The 21,357-nt window shown below is 38.3% G+C and overlaps 1 protein-coding gene across 5 annotated transcripts in view; it reads left to right on the top strand.

The window, feature by feature from the left end:
* The window catches only part of NF1 (neurofibromin 1), a 317,563-nt gene that overhangs the window by 54,753 nt on the left and 241,453 nt on the right, over nucleotides 1-21,357 (top strand). For all 5 annotated transcript variants that reach the window (XM_007530811.3, XM_007530810.3, XM_060203994.1 and 2 more), the window contains 3 exons: nucleotides 9,730-9,873; nucleotides 12,637-12,720; nucleotides 15,061-15,251. In XM_007530811.3, coding sequence (XP_007530873.2) covers nucleotides 9,730-9,873; nucleotides 12,637-12,720; nucleotides 15,061-15,251 — 419 coding nt within the window. The remainder of the gene's footprint in view (nucleotides 1-9,729; nucleotides 9,874-12,636; nucleotides 12,721-15,060; nucleotides 15,252-21,357) is intronic.

The following is a 21,357-nucleotide window of genomic DNA, read 5'->3' as shown; positions in this document are numbered from 1 at the left end:
TTGAACCCAGGTCTTTGTGCCTGGTAATGTATGTTCTCAACCAGGTGCACCATCACCTAGCCCCCAAATTTAAAGCTCTTAACATGGCCCATACACTGTTTAATGACTTAACTCACCTTTGCTTCTTTATGATCTGCATTTTTTTTCACCTATTCTTGAAACATTGACCTCTTTTCTAGTCTTTGACTATGCCATTTTGAAGGTAGTATCAGACCCATCTTACTTGCCACTACTATCTTCAGTGCTTTTCTTCAGATCTCTTTGACTCCTCATTCTCTTATTTCATTTAGGTCTCTAATCAAGTGTCATATCTTCAGAGTGCTTTCCCTGACCCTATCTAATAAAAACCTTGATGGTTTACCACCTCAAAATCTTGCTTTTTTTTTTTTTCAGCATAGATTGTAGTGTTTTTTATGGGAGCCTGGGGTACCAGAGTAAAATTTTCTTTCCTGCCTGGCAAAACACACACAGACCACCACCACCACCACCACCACCACCACCACCACCACCACCACCACCACCACCACCACCACCACCACCACCTCCCACCTCCCACCTCCCACCTCCCACCTCCCACCTCCCACCTCCCTCCACTACACCCACCCACCCACATACAACCACCACCACCACAACCAACATCATCCCTTATGAGATTGGAGATCCTTACTGACTATTCCAGAGGTAGCCACACTTACCCACCCAGTCCCAGCAGGCACTATTCTCCACTCCTCTCTGTAGCAAGCCTGTTTCCATGTGAAAATGACTAGAACTTAGTTATCCATGCCTGATTATTTTCTTTTTTTTAATTTTTATTTATAAAATGGAAATATTGACAAGACTATAGGATAGAGGGGTACAATTCCACACAGTTCCCACCAGCAGAATTCCATATCCAATCTCCTCCCTTGAAAGTTTTCCTATTCTTTATCCCTTTGGGAATATGGAGCCAGGATCATTGTGGGGTGCAGAAGGTGGAAGGTCTGGCTTCTGTAATCGCTTCCCCACTGAACATGGGCATTGGCAGGTCGGTCTATACTCCCAGCCTGTCTCTTTCTCTAGTGGGGCAGGGGTCTGGGCAGGTGGGGCTCTAGGACACATGGTGGGGTTGTCTGCCCAGGGAAGTCAGATTGGCATCATGACATTATCTGGAACCTGTTGGTTGAAAAAGAGTTCAGATATAAAACTGAAAAAATTGTTGACCTAAAATCATGAACCTAAAGGCAATAATATTGCAGATGAAGATTTGGGGTCTCCCTTTTGGAAAAAGCTAGTGGGTCAATTTAGGTATATTCCAAGAGGCCCAAGACTTTACTAGATTTTGCCTGCGCCTTGACATCTAATATGCAGGTGGACCCAGGTTATTGTCTGGGGAGATGGTGTCATAGGTGGAAAAAGGAATAGAAAGCTGCATCAGGGAAGAGAGTAGCTCCCAAATTTGGGGAAATTGTGTAAGTATTGTTAACTGTAAACCCCATTGATTTGATTTGGGCCCCATCTTCAGCATAGGAGCCCATGTAACCTCTGCATCCCTGTAGTTCTGAGCTCACATTCTGTGGTCATAGCTAGGAACATTCCAGGCTGCACTGATTTCAGGACTCATCTACCTCAGGTAGTAGGTAGAGTATGTTGTCCCACCTCCCTTCTGAGAATGGGACAGTTTCTACCATTGTTGATCCACATTGAGGGCAAGGTCCTATAGGGGCCCACAAAGGGATCCATTATATTGTTCCTGGTGGAGATGACCAGTGACAGTGGTGAGAGGGATCTGTTAGAGGTCTAGGCCCGTCATGTGTGTCTATGTGGGAATCCCTGGACTTCCTGACTAGGGCCCCAGGTGATGGGGTGACCTGGTAGTGACTAGAAAGTCATCATTAAAGTACGCCAGTCTCTTGCCCTTACTCAGCTTTTGTAGTCCTTACTTTGTCTGACAAGGCTAGCTTTGGAGTGATTGAGGGACATGTAATGTGGGGTGGGTGGGGAGGGTATCGAAATCTAAGTAATCTTAAATAAAACTTTTTCATTAGGTACTTTAAGTCATCTTTTTAGGTCTATCTACTCATTTGTTTCATTTATTGACTCACTGCAAATTATTGTGCACTTTTGCTTTAAGGTGTGTATTTTCCCCTAACTTATGGATACACGTACATATATGCCTTGGCCTTGTCTATATGTAGGTTTGAGGTTTTGTTAAGTGCGCCACCTGAACTGGAATTAAGGAGTCCTGTGAGCTAGGAAAGGTCTCACTTGGGTAATGATGTTGAAGGATAGATATTCCATGCCTGATGTCACTGGACACGGTCTGAAGTGGCACTGGTTGTTAGGCTGGGGTCAGCTTAGTAATCAGGAAACAAGAAAGGAATCAAGGGAAAATAGATTGGAAGGGAAGAAATCAAAACCTCACTATTTGCAGATGATATTTTTCTTGTTTTAGGTATTTCAGTTTTTTAAAGATTATTTATTTATTTATTTATTGAAAGATTGGAGGAGAGAAAAAGAACCAGACATAACTGGTACATGTGGTGCTGGGATTCAAACTCAGGACCGCATGCTTGAGAGTCTAATGCCTTAGCCACTGCGCCACCTCCTGGACCACAAAATATATTTGTTTTAATGAGAGAAAAGAGCGAGAGACACCACAGCACTGTTTAGCTCCATCATATGTGATGTCTGAGATCAAACCTGAAACCTTAACTGGCAGGTTTTATACTCTACTACTGAGCTGTCTCCCTGATCTCTATTTACCTATTTTAAAGCGGGAGCAAAATAAAGGGAATAAATGAAGTGTCAAGTATGGCCTTCATGACTTGAGAGATAGTTCACATGATAGAGTGTACACCTTACTGTGTGCAAGACCCTGGATTCAAACCCTGGTACTACATGGGACCACCATAGATAGCACTGGGGGGAGTGTCTTAAGAACAGTGGAACATTGTAGTGCTATCTCTCCTTTCTCTTGGCCTCTTCCCTTTTTCTTTTTAAAATCAAGCATGAAATAAAAATGACTCTGGGAAGTTACTTCATTGTAAATGCTCACTATCTTAGTTTTTAATATTTTCATCTTACAGTGTTACACCTATTTCATCTTTTTTCTTAGAGCACCATCTTTTGTGTTATTCACACTTGTGTATCTTCTGTTTAATCTGTCATTTCTGAAAATATTTTCCCAATTCTTTTCTGTGTTTTATCAACTTATATCTATTTGTAATTGCAATTTGTTATTTCATCTTTCTCTTGGCTTGTTTTGAAGCAATTACAGGTTCATCTGTTGGTGAACATGTCTTTTGGCATGCTTTCATTTTCTGCAGGAATGTTACTGTCTCTCTATTTTTCATAACAAAGGCATATGATTTGATCAGTCTTTTCTGTTGCTCATTTTTTTTGAGAAATTAGTGTTCTTGAATAGGTAGGAGGGGATGTGGGCCAGGATAGATTTCTTTATTCTCTTATATTTTTTAATTATCTTTACTTATTGATTGGATAGAGACAGTCAGAAATCAAAAGGGAAGGGATGGATAGAGAGGGTGAGAGACAGAGAGACACCTGCAGCGCTGCTTCACCACTTATGAAACTTCCCCCTGCAGGTGGGGACAGGGGGCTCGAACCCAGGCCCTTGTGCATTGTAACATGTACGCTCAACCAGGTGTGCCACCACTCGGCCCCTATTCTGATTTTTATTTGATGCCCCCCCCTTTTTAAAATTGCCACCAGGGTTGTAGCTGGGGCTCCCAAGTTGGCACTATGAATCCACCACTCCTGGTGGCTATTTTTTCCCTGATTTTTATTTTTATTAGGACAGAGAGAAATTTAGAGAGGGAAAGAGAAAGATTGATACCTACAGATCTGCTTCACTGCTTCTGAAGTGAACCCCCTGTAGGTGGGGGAGTGGGACTCAAATCTGGGTCCTTGTGCATGCTAATATGTGTGCTTAAGTGGGTGTGCCGCTGGAAACTGCAGTAGTTGGCCCAAGATTACAGATATGGCTTGACTATTATTTAGAATCTAGAACTATTTATATTTATATATATATTTGCCCTTTTTTTTCCTATAGACCTGCCTTCCTAAGTCACACCTACATCTATTACTGCTTCTGAATGTCTTTCCTTTTTTTCCTTTTCTCTCTGGGTTTTGATGGAATTGAAGTTTAGAGCCCTCTATTCATCTTTCCCTAATGTTTCTCCTCCTCTGGGAGTATGGACCAAAGTTCTAATTAATTCTGATAAGCTCTGGCTTATGGTGATACAGAAGATTGAACCTGAAATTTTGGAACCTCAGGCATGAGAGTCTCTTTGCATAACCATTATGCTATCAAACCCCGCAACCACCAAACTAGACCAAACTTCTTTATGGGGTGCAGAACGTGGAAGATCTAGCTTCTGTAATTGCTTCTCTGCTGGACGTAGGTGTTGGCAGGTTGATCCATATCCCCAGCCTGTTTCCTTAGTGGAGTAGTGCATATGAGGTTCTGGGACACCATGGTGAGGTCATCTGCCCAAGGAGTTCAGCATGGAATCATAGTAGCATCTGCTACTTGGTGGCTAAAAAAGGCAGTAAGATATAAAGTAAGACAAAATGTTTAATAAACTGGAACCAAAATTAGGATAGCGATCTTAGGGTGAAAAGAAGCGAAGAAGTCTATTTATTTATTTAATTAATTTAATTTTTAATATTTTATTTTATTTATTTATTCCCTTTTGTTGCCCTTGTTGTTTTATTGTTGTAGTTATTATTGTTGTTGTCATCGTTGTTGGATAGGACAGAGAGAAATGGAGAGAGGAGGGGAAGACAGGAGGAGAGAAAGATAGACACCTGCAGATCTGCTTCACCGCCTGTGAAGCGACTCCCCTGCAGGTGGGGAGCCGGGGTTCGAACCGGGATCCCATCCCTCTGCCAGTCCTTGTGCTTTGCGCCACCTGCGCTTAACCCGCTGCGCTACAGCCCGACTCCCGTGTATTTATTTTTTAAATAATTTATTTATTCATGAGAAAGATAGGTGGAGAGAAAGAACCAGACATCACTCTGGTACATGTGCTGCCAGGAACTAATGATTGAGAATCCAATGCTTTATCCACTGTACCACCTCCTGGACCACTGTTTATTATTTATTTATTTATTTATTTATTTATTTATTTATTTATTTATTATTTTGCCTTTAGGTTTATCATTGGAGCTCAGTGCCGGCACTGTGAATCCACTGCTCCTGGAGGCCATTTTTTCTTTCTTTTTTCCTTCCTTTTTATTTTATTTATTTTTTTTTAAAGATTTATTTATTTAGGGACCAGGTTAAGTGCAAATGTTACAGTGCTCCAGGACCTGGGTTCAAGCCCCCAGTTCCCATCTAGAGAGGGAAAGCTTTGTAAGTGGTGAAGCAGGGCTGTAGGTTTCTCTTTTTCTTTCTCTCTATCTCCCCTAGCCTCTCAATCTCTGGCTGTCTCTATCCAATAAATAAAGATAATAAAAAATTTTAAAATATCTATTTATGAGAAAGATAGGAGGAGAGAAAAAGAACCAGACATCACTCTGGTACATGTGCTTCCGGGGATCGAACTCGGGACCTCATGCTTGAGAGTCCAAAGCTTTATCACTGCGCCACCTCCCGGACCATGGCCATTTTTTCCATTATTTTATAGGATAGGACAGAGAGAAATTGAGAGAGGGAAAGATGGGAAGAGAAAGATAGGCACCTGCAGATCTGCTTCACCACCTGTGAAGTGACCCCCTTGCAGGTGGGGAGTTGGGGGCTTGAACCAAGGTCCTTATGCTGGTCCTTATGTTTGGCACCATGTGTGCGCACACCAATTTTATGGTTTTCAATGCCTACTTGATAGTGAAATGGACACTTTTCCCCTCCCTTTATCTTTTTATTTTTATTTTTTTACATTCAGGTTCACAGTGAATTGGACAATGTAGGCCTTTTACATTAGAGGGAATAGGGGAGAGAACTGCCTTACTGAGCTTACTGCAATACTCATTTCATCACTTTCAGAGAAACACCTAGAACTAATGTTTGATCAGATGTCTCTGTGACTCAGCCAAGTTATTACATGAAATTCACCAGTACAGAAGGATTCAGGGGGAGATTAAAAAGCTACATTGTAACCTAAAATCCCCCTTTCGTTTATAAAATGGTTTCCTTATATTTAATTATCAATTTTTTAATTTTCTGTTCTCCATTAGTTAAACCCAAAAAATGCTTACCTTTCCTTTAATAATTCTTTTTTATTTTTAAATATTTCCTTCTTGTTGCCCTTGTTTTTATTGTTGTAGTTACTATTGTTGTTATCGATGTCGTTGTTGTTGGATAGGAAAGAGAGAGAAATGGAGAGAGGAGAGACAAAGATAGACACCTGCAGACCTGCTTCACTGCTTGTGAAGCGACTCCCCTGCAGGTGGGGAGGCTGGGGGCTCGAACCGGGATCCTTACACCAGTTCTTGCGCTTTGCGCCACGTGTGTGTGCTAAAGCCACTGCGCTACTGCCCAACTCCCTCTTCTTTTTATTTTTTAATTTTTTATCAGAGCACTGTTCATTTCTGGCTTATGGTGAACCTGGGGCTTTGGAGCCTCAGTCATGAATCTCTTTTGCATAACCATTATGCCATCTACCCCCCCCTTTAATAATTCTTTAAAAAATACTTATTTCTTGTGCATGGAAAGTTAGGCATATGCAGTTGCAGTGCTAGGGATCAAACTTGGGTCCTTACACCCTTTTTTTAATTGTGCTGTTTCCTGGTTGTTAGTACTTATTACTAAATTAGTATCCTGCAATTATGTGTAAATGTGATCATCTTAAAATTTTTTGAAACTTATTTATTTAAAAAAGGAGACATTAACAAAACCGTAGGATAGGAGGGGTACAACTCCACACAATTCCCTCCACCAGATCTCTGTATCCCATCCCCTCCCCTGATAGCTTTCCCATTCTTTATCCCTCTGGGAGTATGGACGCAGGGTTGCAGAAGGTGGAAGGTCTGGCTTCTATAATTACTTCCCCACTGAACATGGGTGTTGACTGGTCCATCCATACTCCCAATCTTTCTCTCTTTCGCTAGTAGGGTGGTCTCTGGGGAAACAGAGCTCCAGGACACATTGGTAAGTCTGGTTGCATCATGCTGGCATCTGGAACCTGGTGGCTGAAAAGAGAGTAAACATACAAAGCCAAACAAATTGTTGAACAGTTAAGGACCTAAAGGCTGGAATAGTGCAGATGAAGTGTTGGGTGGGTACTCACCACAGACTATTGTGTACTTTTGCTTTCAGGTATATATTTTGTCCTAGTTTATGGATACGTGTGAACATATGCTCTTTCTCATGAGACCTGGTATATATATAGGTTTTGGAACTTGGTTAGGAAGTGAACCACCTGGAGTGGAATTAGAGAATACTATGAAAGGAAAGGTCTCACCCGAGTAATGAAGCTGAAGGGTTGTCATTCCATACCTGAAGTCTCTGGACACAGTCTGAAGTGAAGCATGCTGAAGTGGCACTTGTTGCGTTGATTAGGTTGTGAGATCGGCGGATGCAATATTATTTTATATGAATTGAGAGAAGCATGCAGGAAAGTGCACCCCACCCTAAAGTTCCAGGACTGGGGGAAATATAGGCTCTATAGTGGAAATGTGAGATTCCTGCTGTCTTAGGGTTCAAGAAGACAATAGATAGTTATTGTTATCATCACATTATTGGGTAATTGGGTTAATTGAAAAGTCCCTTTGTTAGAATTTGCTGTATAATACCCAGCATCTTGTATATAGCTGTGCCATCGGTTGCTTCTGTTCTCCCTGGTCTAGGCTTTTGGAAAAGTCAACATATCAAAGATTCAGCCTATGTATTAAAAAGATTCAGTCTGTGCTTTAAAAAGTTTGAGACATAGAATCAATTTTCCCCCTTATATTAATTAAATAGTAATTTATATGACTACAATTTAATAGGAGTGTACATAAACACCATTCCCACCACCAATAGACTGTCCTATCCCACCCATCACACCCCCGCCCCCACCGTCCCAGGAAGCCGAATATCCACCCTCACCCCAGGGTTTTTACTTTGGTGCCTTACTCCAGATTTAGTCATATCCTGCTTTTAGTTTCCCTTTCTGTTCTTCTTTCTCAACTTCTGTTGATGAGTGGGATCATCCCATACTCATCTTTATCTTTCTGACTTAGCTCACTTAACATAATTCCTTTTAGCTCCATCCAAGATGGGTCAAAGAACTTTGGTGGGTTCATTGTTCTAAATAGCTGCGTAGCATTCCATTGTGTATATATACCACAGCTTTCTCAGCCACTCATCTGCTGTTGGGCACCTGGGTTGCTTCCAGGTTTTAGCTATTATGAATTGTGCTGCTATGAACATAAGTGTACACATATCTTTTTGGTTGGGCATTATGGAATCCTTGGGGTTTATCCCCAGGAGAGGAATTACTGGGTCATATGGAAGGTCCATATCTAGCCTTAAGAGTTCTCCAGATTGCTCTCCACAGAGGCTAGACCAATATACATTCCCACCAGCAGTGCAGAAGGGTTCCACTGTCCCCACAGCCTCTCCAGCATTTGTGGCTGGTGTCCTTTTTGATGTATGCCATTCTCACAGGAGTGAGGTGGTATCTCAGTGTCGTCTTTATTTGCATTTCTCTGACAATCAGTGACCTGGAACAATTTTTCATGTTTGTTAGCCTTTTGGATCTCCTCTGAAGTGACTGTTTTGTTCATATCCTCTGCCCATTTTTGGATGGGGTCATTTGCTTTTTTGGCGCTAAGTTTGCTAACCTCTTTGTATAGTTTGGTTATTAGTCTCTTGTCTGATGTATGGCATGTGAAGATCTTCTCCCATTCTGTGAGGGGTCTCTTTGTTTGTGTGATGGTTTCTTTGGCTGTGCAGAAGCTTTTCAATTTGATGTATTCCCATTGGTTTGTTTCTACTTTAGTCTTCCTTGCAATTAGGTTTGTTTCATCAAAGATGTCCTTGAGGTTTAGGTGGGAAAGTGTTCCACCAATGTTTTCCTCTAAGTATTTGATAGTTTCTGGTCTAACATCCAGGTCCTTGATCCATTTGGAGTTGATTTTTGTTTCTGGTGAGATAAGGTGGTTCAGTTTCATTCTTCTTCATGTTTCAACCCAGTTTTCCCAGCACCATTTATTGAAGAGAGCCTCCTTCCTCCATTTAATACTTTGGGCCCCCTTATCAAAGATTGGATGTCCATAGGTGTGGTTTCTTAAAATTTTTTTTATGAGCTTTATTTGTTATGTTACTCCTAAATAAATCTTAGCGAGGTGAGATTTTCTCAAGGTAGGCTGTTTACATCTCTGTACTATTATTTGTCAATTTTTACTATAGTTCTTGGGGGCATAGATATTCTTGGCCTATTCTTTTGTTTCTTGAGTTCAACAGATACAGATATACACTTTTTTTGCACATATTCTCTGAAATAATTTTTAGCTACAATAGTTCTAGTTTTGTGACTCATCATTCTTTTTAATGTAGTAATAGGCATTTAATTTCATAGGTAGATATTTACGACTTCCAGAAAGAAAACTGCAAAAATTGAACATTTTAAAGTATTACAGATTAGCTACAGATGTGATTGTATATTGAAAACTGGAACTTGATATGCAGATATAAGTAACTATAGTTGATAAAATGTTCCTAAAATGTCATGGTCTTTAGAGAGAAATAGAATTAACTTTAGTCATTTTTAAGTACAACTTCTTTACATGTCTTTTTCCCCCCCTCAGCTTCCAATCAAAACAGGACAACAGAACACACATACCAAAGTCAGTACTGAACACAACAAGGAATGTCTTATCAATATTTCCAAATACAAGTTTTCTTTGGTTATAAGTGGTCTCACCACTATCTTAAAAAATGTCAATAATATGGTAAGTATTTAGGGTACTGTTGTGGGGTATTTTTTTTATTTGTTTGATATAAAAATTTGGAGTATTGTATTTTAAAACAAGAAAGTCATTTTCTGTGGATTCAAAGTATAAATGTTCGTCTTTTTTTTTTTTTGGATGAACAATGATAACCATTTAACTTTTATTTTACTGTCTTTTCCTCCTTCATTCACTCTCCCACCTCTCCTTCCTTCCTTTCTTCCTTCCTTCCTTCCTTCCTTCCTTCCTTCCTTCCTTCCTTCCTTCCTTCCTTCCCTCCCTCCCTCCCTCCCTCCCTCCCTCCCTCCCTCCCTCCTTCCTTCCTTCCTTCCTTCCTTCCTTCCTTCCTTCCTTCCTTCCTCTTTTTTTTTTTTTTTAACTAGACTTCTGCTCAGTTCTGGCTTATGGTGCTGCTGGGTATTGAACCTGGGACCTTTAGTACCTCAGGCATGAAAGTCTTTAAATAACCATTATTCTATCTCTCCAGCCCCCCCTTTTCATTAAGGAAATGTTTTCCAAGACAGTTGTTATCATAGGGACACAATGTCACATCTCCCTAAACATGTGCCAAATACTTTACCCACCATCAGAGAGCCATCTGTTTTCATAATAGCTGATTATTCTTCTTGGAAAATTCTTTTTATTTGTGATGCTACACTGTTTTCATCTTTTGGAATTAGTATTTCCCTACCCCTACCCCTAGATTTTGCTGTATAAAAGCAAAATTTTGCTGTATAAGTTGATCATAATAATGTGTTAAAAATGTCTTCATAACTGCTTATTTTATTATCAGCATATTCAGTTGACGTGTCCTAAATGATAAATGATTTGTAGCCCTAAAATAGGAGGTTGATTATATGAAGATATTAATGTTCTTTTTTCTTCTTCCTATAACCCGTGCAGAGTCCATAGTAATTAGAGAACCCATTGTTTAAAAGTTTGCCTCAAATATCAATTTGTAGTCATTCACTATCAAACACTTGTAATTACTTCTTTTTTTAACCTATTTTTATAATATTTATTTTTTTAATACTTATTTTATTTATTATTGGATAGAGATAGAGAAGTTGAGAGGGGAGGAGAAGATAAAGAGGCAGAGAGACACCTGCAGCACTGCTTCATTTGTGAAACTTTCTCCTTGTAGGTGGGACCAGGGGCTTGAGCCTGGGGGTCCTAGCACACTGTTCACTTAACCAGGTCTGCCACTGCCTGGCCCCCTTTTACCTATTTTAAGTCAGTTTATATTTCCTAGATTCAAGGCATTTTATTCTTTCTCTGTATTTTTTTAAATGAGTTTAAAAAATTATTATCTTTATTGATAGGATAGAGACAGTCAGAAATCGAGAGGGAAGTGGGTGACAGGGCGAGAGACAGACACTTGCAGCACTGCTTCACATTTACAAAGTTTCCCCCTGCAGGTGGGGGTTGGGGGCTCAAACCTGGGTCCTTGCACGTGTAACATGTGCATTCAACCAGGTGTGCCACTGCCTGGCCCCTCTCTGTACTTTTGAATATATAATTCCTCTCACCTCTCTCAGGTGATTCTTACCCTATGTCAATTTCTATCAAAAATGTTGTTTCTGTTCAGTTCAAAACAACTATTCTGGATATTAACTCCAAACCATTGTGCTTTTATAACTTTTATCTGTAATGAGTTGTGAGATTGATTTCTCATTGTAAGATTTTCAAAATCAGCCTTATTTGCACAGTCACATAATCTTAGTTGTGTTTCATTTAAATGGTTGATTAGAAAATACCTCCAATTTAGGGGCCGGGTGGTGGCACACCTGGTTGAGCCCACATGTTAGAATGTGCAAGGACCCAGGTTCAAGCCCCCAGTCCCCACCTGCAGGGGGAAAGCTTTGCAAGTGGTGAAGCAGGGCTGTAGGTGTCTCTCTGTCTCTCTCCCTCTCTATCACCCCCTTCTCTCTTGATTTCTGACTGTCTCTATCCAATAAATAAAGATAATAAAATAAAAAAAAAAGAAAATCCATCCAATTTATAGAACTGACAAACTGAAAGTACGAGCATTCATTAGTCTTAAAAATAAATCTTCTGTATGGAAAAATTAAACCTTTCCAAGTTTTCTGGAATAGAAGAATCTTGTATAAATATGTAAAAATAATTTACAAAAATACATGAATTTTTTGTGTAACTTTTCCGTTGCACAATGTATAGGGCATAACAGTGGAATTTTGCATGCTCCAGCTTAGATTGAAAATATTTTAATCCTTTAAACTTTTTCAGAACAAAAGCAGAATTAGTATTGTGATATTAACATTCAGTTGGTGCTTATGAAGTAAATTAAATTGCCAAACCCATCATCTCTTTTCAGATGGTAGTAGTCTAAAGACAGTGAATGCTAACAGTTTACTATAATGGTGCTACAATATTTCATTATATAAAATTTTAGACTGTTACTTTGTGGCATCAGTGTGTGTGTAAATGCTCAGTTCAAGATCCTGGTAAAGATCTAAGAGTATTTGAAACCTTCATTATTTTGAAAATATAAACTGTCTTCTACTATTACATAGACTCTAGTTAATGCCAGTATTTTGGTTTTTCTGAGAATTAATTTTATGTAAGTATTAGGATAAAATCAGACACAGTAAGTTTAAAAAAAATTTAATTTGAGAGAGAAAATACAAGACTGGTTTTCTTGATTCATAAGTGCTTACTTTCCTGACAATGTAGTTGCTTACTTTAATGTGCTGATTTCTAGTGGAACGCAATTAACCTTAATGTTCTGAATATCTTTTCTTTTAGAGAATATTTGGAGAAGCTGCAGAAAAAAATTTATATCTCTCTCAGTTGATTATATTGGATACACTGGAAAAATGTCTTGCTGGGGTAAGCAAATCTATTCTTCAGCAAGCAGATTTTGTGAATTCATTTCACAATCAAGATCTAATGCATCATAGTATATAGGTGGGAACAACAATAGTTATATTGGCGTTTTGTCTAAGACATATGAGCATGAATATACAAACACAGTTGCTCTGGTAGCATAAACAATTTTCAACAGAAAATTATTTTCTAATCTTGTAAAATATGAAACTTGAGTCGAATATTTCTCTTTCATGCTTTTACAAAAGATTTTATGAGAAAAAGTTACTATTTGATTTAATGGCTACAGATATTATTAAAGTAATATTTCCTAGTTGTTTAAGAATATGATGTCAAAGACCAAGAGTACGCATTTCTTTTCATGTGAAACTGATTTTGATATTTTACTTTTTAAGTCTGTATAAAAGACATCTTAAAAAAATAAAACTAAGACAGTGGTGTAAGCATGATAGAGTGACCATGTTACATGTGCAGGGACCTGGGTTCAAGCCCCCTGGTCCCCACCTACAGAGGGGAAAGTTTCATGAGCTGTGAAGCAGTGCTACAGGTCTCTCTCTCTCCTCATTAATTTCTATCTCTAGACTAAAAACAAATAATTTTTACTCTCTCTCTCTCTCTGGCAATGGCATACACTTTACCAGAGCACATACATTATTGTTATGCTCAAGGACCCAGGTGTAAACCTCTGGTCCCCACCTGCAGCAGGGAAAGCTTCATGAGTAGTGGAACAGTGCTACATGAGTCTCTCTTCCACTCTATCTCTCTCCCTTCTCTCTGTTTCTCACTGTCTACAGAAACAAGAAGGAAGAAAAAAATTTAAAAAGGCCACTAGGAGCAGTGGATTTGTCCTTCAGATACTAAGCCCCAGCGATTCCCTTGGTGGCAATTAAAATAAACAAGACAAAACAGAACAAAAGCACCAAACATACCAAAACAACAACAATAAAACTCCTTTAAAACAGTGATTACTGATAGGTTCTATTTTAAGAACACTTATATGTAAATACAGACATAAAAAAACAGATAATATGAAGTAGTTAAGTACAAACAGTTTACAAACAGTTCGTTTTTAGCTAACTTATAAGTAAGAAATAAGCACTGTAACTTGAAATTTGCAGCCTATTTTCTTAAGTTAATGCTATGAAAAATAAAGATATGCTTGGAATGTTATGTGAGATAGTTGTTAAACAAGGAGACTAAAGGAACAATGACCATGCTGCACTTGTAAAACTTTTTTGGACCCTTGTGAATTAAAAACCAGGAAAGACTTTTGGAGTAGTTGAGCAAACTTGAATACAGATTGAATTAAGTTGATATAAAGGAATTATTTATTTTCCCTTGGTATGCCAATTGCATTGAAATTGTGTTGGAAAATAATTTATTTTTAAGAAATTCTGAAAAGTGTGGGGGTGGAGCAATATGATGCTTGTAATTTACCTATTTTTTTTTGTAGTATCTGTTTGTTTTGGTCAGTCTACCATAGATAGGAGTGATTATCCTCCTAGGCATTTATTTTGATTTAGGAATAGAAGCTATAAAGCAGTCGACTGTGAATATGAGTAAAGTTTATTTAGAACTCACAACAAGATGAGTTTCTTGGCTCATGTAGGGATTTGAGAAACAGGTAACAATCAGGAGTGGGAAGGGTAACACACAAGTTGGAATTTAATTGTGGTTGAAAGATGAAAGACAGACCATTCTCTTTATTAGACTAACTACAGATAGATATAGTGAGTATGGCTAGTAGTCAGGAAAGAGGTACAGTGAATAAAGCATTGGACTCCTAAACATGAGATCCCAAGTTCATGTACCAGAGTCATGCTGTAGTTCGTTTGTCCTTCCTTCCTTCCTTCCTTCCTTCCTTCCTTCCTTCCTTCCTTCCTTCCTTCCTTCCTTCCTTCCTTCTTTTTTAAAAGGAATTTATTTATTCATGAGAAAGACAGGTGGAGAATGAGAAAGAACCAGACATCACTCTGGTACATGTGCTACCGGAGATTGAACTCAGTACCTCATGGTTGAGAATCCATTGTTTTACACACTGTGCCACCTCCCAGACCACATACTGTAGTTCTTTCTCTGTCCTCCTATCTCTTTCATTAGTAAATAAAGAAAATATTAAAAAAGAAAACATTATTAAATATTAGCAATTGTTGAATCCAGATTATGGATATGTAAGTGTTCATAATTCTATTTTAGTTCCTACATGTTTGATAATTAAAAAAAAAATTTATTATTATTTATTTTCCCTTTTGTTGCCCATGTTGTTTTGATAATTTTTATAATAATAATGTTTTCCTGTAAATTTAAGAAAGTTTTAGAGTCATGTGAATATTTTTATTTTAGCAACCTAAGGACACAATGAGATTAGATGAAACAATGCTAGTCAAACAGTTGCTGCCTGAAATCTGCCACTTTCTTCACACCTGTCGTGAAGGAAACCAACATGCAGCCGAACTTCGGAATTCTGCCTCTGGGGTTTTATTTTCTCTCAGCTGCAACAACTTCAATGCAGTCTTTAGTCGTATTTCTACCAGGTTAGTGTGTACAGTTACATAAGATTATTGTAAGTAATATAAATTTTAGTCTGTCTGTATAAAAACAAAATGACAGAAATTAGCTTAACTGGGCTTTTGTAGAAATTTTTATACATCAGTTTCTTTGAAAATTTTATTATGAAATATTGTTATATTGGTGTGTACAATTAAATATAGGTACTATTGAAAACATGAAAGTACAAATTTTAGGGAAAGAATCATTCATAAGCAGGCTTTTCCCCCTAAGCTTTTGGTTTGACACTCTCCCCACCTCCACACTCTTACTTTTTAAAAAAGGTTCATTATGAGAAAGAAAGAGAGACCAGAGCCCTGCTCTCTCATGTGCTGTTCTGGGGACCAAACCTGGGGTCTTGCACTATGCTGGGACTCGACTGCTAAAGTACCTTGCTTGCTGCTTGCTTGACTTTCTCAATGAAATTAGCCAGGCAAAATAATTGATAAAAGTAGTTATAATTCTAATGACCTTATATTTCCGTTCCTATCACAAGAACTTGAGTTACTAAAGAAAAAAAAAAAAATCCCAGTGGTGTGTAAGAATGGAGAAGTTAGTAAATCACAAAGAGAATTCTCTAGGAAGTGGCCTGTTTTTGTTTTGCTTTAGTGTACAAACTGTAAAAACTCTCCTTTGTAGAGCACTTACAGCATGTGCCGTACTGCTTTATCACTATTTTGGAAATATAGGTGACAGTCTTTACTTTTTTGAGGTAAGTAAACTAGTATTCACAAAAATTATTAAGTTGATAGGTTAAATAATGTAGGAACTCTTACTTTCTAAGCCAGGGTAGCTTCAGAATCTGTTAGTTTCATTATACCTGACTGTTTCCCTATACTTGTGTTTTAGCTGTTTTGCAATGAAATCCTGTATAAAATATACTGTTGTGCCTTAAAAGGTAAATTACATTTAAACTAATATTTTTAAATGATGTGAACATCAACTGTGATGTGTTGTAGGTGGAGAAATTAATATTGTTAATGGTCTTTGGAATGTAATTCTAACTTTAACAAGCAACTCTGAAACCAACATCATGTAAGCAACCTGCATTTTTCATGGGAGTAGAGTTAAGTAGGTCCTTAACCATGACCAAACAGGAGGTTTCATTTAGTGATCAGGAAATCTAAGCTTCATCCAGAGTAATGGAGCACTTAATGGTACCCATATCTTGAACTTGTCTATATTGCATGAGCAGTGATTTTTTTCTTTTTTAATGAACTAATGAACCCATTTTAATTAAAAGTTAAATGAAATTATTAATATTTTTCTATAATATTATTGGGGAAGTTAATGGTTTAATTTCTTATCTTCGTGTGATAGGTGTCTATAAAACACTCTCATCCCCAACCTAGGTCTTTTTTCACCATTGTGCACCAGGACCCTAAACCCTCTCCCTCACTCCCCCTCTCTAGCTTTCTCTCTTCCCTCCTTCCCCAGAGTCCTTTGATTTGGTGCAGTATATCAGACCTAGCTCAAGTTTAACTTTGTATTTTTCTCTCTGTCCTTGTTTTATAAAGTTCCACCTATAAGTGAGCAGTGAATTACTGATTTCTATTCGATTTTTTTATTTTTCTGCTTTTTAATCTTTTATAGTTGTTGTGCTATATTGGAATTCTGTAATTCCAAAATCAGTCCTATAATCTTTTTTTAAAAAATGACTTTCTTGGGAGCCAGGCAGTGGCGCAGCAGGCTAAGCACACGTGGCACAAAGCACAAGGACTGGTGTGAGGATCCCGGCTCCCCACTTGTAGGGGGTTCACTTCACAGGCAGTGAAGCAGATCTGCAGTTGTCTTTCTCTCCCTCTCTGTCTTCCCCTCCTCTCTCAGTTTCTCTCTGTCCTATTCAACAGTAACAATGATGACAATAAACAACAAGGGCAACAAAAGGGAAAAATATTTAAAAATGACATTTTTACCACAATGCTAGGCTTTTCAACTTTTCATCAGAATTATTGGTGCAAATTAAAAGTTTTATTTAATGGCTTAATGTGAATTATAACATTGGGTAATACACAATAAAATAAAATAAAATAAAATGTCTTAATGAAGTTTTCATGAGTGATAACATTTCATTTTCTGAGTAATAGTAAGCTGTCTAAAGCAGCCCTGTAACAACCATCATCCATTAAGTATCTTTGATGCTGTCCATGGTGTTCCTCGTGGTGCTGGAGATCCAACTGCTGGCCTTATTCACATATAAAGGCATGCACTTTATCTGCTGAGCCATCTCCTTGATCTCTGTAAATGTTTATCTTTTAGAATCAACATCAGTACTTTGCAGCCTGGGAAGTAACATAGTGAATAAAGTGAGTTCCCAAATGCAATCAATCCCTGGGAGTTGGGCGGCAGTGCAGCGGGTTAAGCGCACATGGCGCAAAGCGCAAGGACCAGCGTAAGCATCCCGGTTCGAGCTCCTGGCTCCCCACCTGCAGGAGTTGCTTCACAGGCGGTGAAGCAGGTCTGTAGGTGTCTTTCTCTCCCCCTCTCTGTCTTCCTGTTCTCTCTCCATTTCTCTCTGTCCTATCCAACAACAGCGACATCAGTAGCAACAAAAATAACTACAACAATAAAACAAGGGCAACAAAAAGGGAATAAACAAATAAATATAAAAAAATTAACCAAATGTAATCCATGGTGCTGCATATACCAGAGTGATGCTTTGGTTTATTCCCCTCCTTCCTGTCTCTGTCTCTTTCTTCTTTCTCTCTGTCTCACTCTTCCTTCTCTTAATTCCCTGGTTTCCAGCTTCCTCTTTATTTCTGGACCTGGGTGGATGGGTGAGTCAGTAGTGGCATTTTACTTTAGTTCCATATATTTTTGTCATTCATTTTAACTGAGTCTTGCTAGGTGTTTAGAGATTTTTGTACTTCTTTTCTTTTGTTAAGCCTACTCTTTACTTGCTTTCTTTACTTCAGAAATATTTTTAACCTTAATAAAGTATGCTATTCCTGTGGAAATAACTGAACTATAAAAGGAATTAAACTTTTCTTCTATTGTTCACAACCGCAAGAATCAGCTTTTCAAAAGTTGGTGTTACTAATTTATGAAGTCCTATTTCCAAATATGTATTCCGTATTTCTAGGCTGTTTGCAGCAGCTGTGGGATTTTCAGCCTATAGATCTGTACTGAGGGCCTTCTCATTCCCATTGTGAACTGCTAAGGTTTCCTCTCATTGATGATAGGAAGTATCTAGAATAATTTTAATGTTAGTTATACATTTGCAAGCTAAAGTGAGTAAAAGAGGAAATTGGGAAGGAAGAAATAGGATTGTTTCATTTTTAGCAAGGTTTAGTGTGATGATCAGTCAATTTCAAAATATACTAGAATGCTTATAATTTGAGATAGTTCTAAATAAGACCATATAATAATTGTGCTTTTAAAAAACCATCTCTCTCTACATTTATGAAAATTAGTAATTCTCTTCTACTGCTTAAAGGGTTTTTGTTTTGCTTTTATTTTTTTTCTCTTTTGCCTTATGAACTGAAATAGTGAGTATACGTCCTTAGGAAGCACAGTTCTATAGATCAGCAGTACCAGCTTTTGAAAAACTGACCTCTGTGGTTGCAACTGAAAAATTGGGGGCAGGGGTAGATAGCATAATGGTTATGCAAACTGACTCTCATGCCTGAGGCTCCAAAGTCCCAGGTTCAGTCCCCTGCACCACCATAAGCCAGAGCTGAACAGTGCTCTGGTAATTAAAAAAAAAGAAAGAAAAATTGGAAGGAAACTGTAAACATATTTATTTAGATATATGTAAAATTGTTGCTTTAAAATTCTGTGTTTTTGTTAAATTTTGACTTAGAAATATTCTTGTCTTATAAGTGGAAGTGAGGTAGGGACTGTAAACAAATGACCATGTATAAACTGTGAAAAGTGCAATGAAGAAAGGATTACTCATCTTTTTTCTTTATTGGGGGGTCTTGATGGTTTACAGTCAACAGTAAAATATAGTAGTTTGTACATGTGTAAAATTTCTCAGTTTTCTGCACAAAAGTCTACCCCTCCACCCCACCCCCACCCCCGCCCCAGTTCCTCTTCTGCCAACATGTTCCAGGACTTCAACATTTACCCCCACCCCAGAGTCTTTTACTTTAGTGCAATACTTTTTTTTTTTTAACCAGAGCACTGCTCTACTCTGGTTTATGGTGGTGCAAGGGACCGAATTGGGGACAACAAAGCCTCAGGCATGAGAATCTGTTTGTATAACCATTATGCTACCTACTCATTTTTTTAAATAAAATTATAAAGTACTATTCATATTTCTGAAGTCTAGTTAATGTGAAGAGAATCTAATAAAAGTGTGTCCATATTTCATTTGTAGTTTAATATGCGTGTGTATGGAGGGTGGGGGGGCTTGAACTCAGGGCTTCACATCTGAAAAATAACTACTGCACATAGAATGTATCTCTGGAGGGGCTGGATGGTAGCACACCAGGTTAAGTGCACATAATAAGAATATATATCTTTGGCCTCGGAAATTTGAGTTGAAAATTTTTGTTTGTTTTTTTATTTTTAAATATCTATTTATTTCCTTTTGTTGCCCTTTTTTTTTTTAAATTTCTTTATTGGGGAATTAATGTTTTACATTCAACAGTAAATGCAATAGTTTGTACATGCATAACATTCCCCAGTTTCCCATATAACAATACAACCCCCACTAGGTCCTCTGTCATCCTTCTTGGACCTATATTCTCCCCACCCACCCACCCCCACCCCAGAGTCTTTTACTTTGGTGCCATACGCCAGTTCAATTTCAGGTTCTACTTTTTTTTTCTTTTTTCTTTTTCTGATCTTGTTTTTCAACTTCTGCTTGAGAGTGAGATCATCCCATATTCATCCTTCTGTTTCTGACTTATTTCACGTAACATGAATTTTTCAAGGTCCATCCAAGATCGGCTGAAAATGGTGAAGTCACCATTTTTTACAGCTGAGTAGTATTCCATTGTGTATATAGACCACAACTTGCTCAGCCACTCATCTGCTGTTGGACACCTGGGTTGCTTCCAGGTTTTGGTTATTACAAATTGTGCTGCCAAGAACATATGTGTACACAGATCTTTTTGGATGGATGTGTTGGCTTCCTTAGGATATATCCCAGAAGAGGAATTTCAGGATCATAGGGTAGGTCCATTTCTAGCCTTCTGAGAGTTCTCCAGACTGTTCTCCACAGAGGTTGGACCAATTGACATTCCCACCAGCAGTGTAGGAGGGTTCCTTTGACCCCACACCCTCTCCAGCATTTGCTGCTATTACCTTTTGAGATGTATGACATTCTCACAGGAGTGAAGTGGTATCTCATTCTTGCCTTTATTTGCATTTCTCTGACATTCAGAGACTTGGAACATTTTTTCATGTGTTTCTCGGCCTTTTGGATCTCTTCTGTGGTGAATATTCTGTCCAAGTCCTCCCCCCATTTTTGGATGGGGTTATTTGTTGTCTTGTTGTTGAGTTTGGCAAGCTCTTTATATATGTTGGTTATTAAACTCTTGTCTGATGTATGGCATGGAAAGTTCTTCTCCCATTCTGTGAGGGGTCTCTTGGTTTGGGTAGTGGTTTCTTTTGCTGTGAAGAAGCTTTTTAATTTGATGTAGTCCCATAGGTTTATACTTGTCCTAGTCTTCTTTGTAATTGGATTCGTTTCATTGAAGATGTCTTTAAAATGTATGTGGAAAAGAGTTCTGCCAATATTTTCCTCTAAGTATCTGATAGTTTGTGGTCTAACATCCAAGTCCTTGATCCCCTTGGAATTCACTTTTGTATTTGGTGAAATACAGTGATTCAGTTTCATTCTTCTGCATGTTTCAACCCATTGTTTCCAACACCATTTGTTGAAGAGACTCTGCTTTCTCCATTTAATGATCTGGGCCCCTTTGTCAAAGATTAGATGTCCATAGGTGTGGGGAAATTTTTAAAAAAATATCTATTTATTCCCTTTTGTTGCCCTATTGTTGTAGTTATTCTTGTTGTCGTTTTTGTTGTTGGATAGGACAGAGAGAAATGGAGAGAGGAGGGGAAGACAGAGAGGAGAAGAGGAAGGTGGACACCGATAGACCTGCTTCACCCCTTGTAAAGGGACTCCCCTGCAGGTGGGGA

The sequence above is a fragment of the Erinaceus europaeus genome, chromosome 12 (genome assembly GCF_950295315.1).
Source record: "Erinaceus europaeus chromosome 12, mEriEur2.1, whole genome shotgun sequence".
Taxonomy (NCBI): domain Eukaryota; kingdom Metazoa; phylum Chordata; class Mammalia; order Eulipotyphla; family Erinaceidae; genus Erinaceus; species Erinaceus europaeus.
The sequence above is the reverse complement of the archived record's forward strand: the minus strand, read 5'-3'. Positions and strand labels throughout refer to the sequence as shown.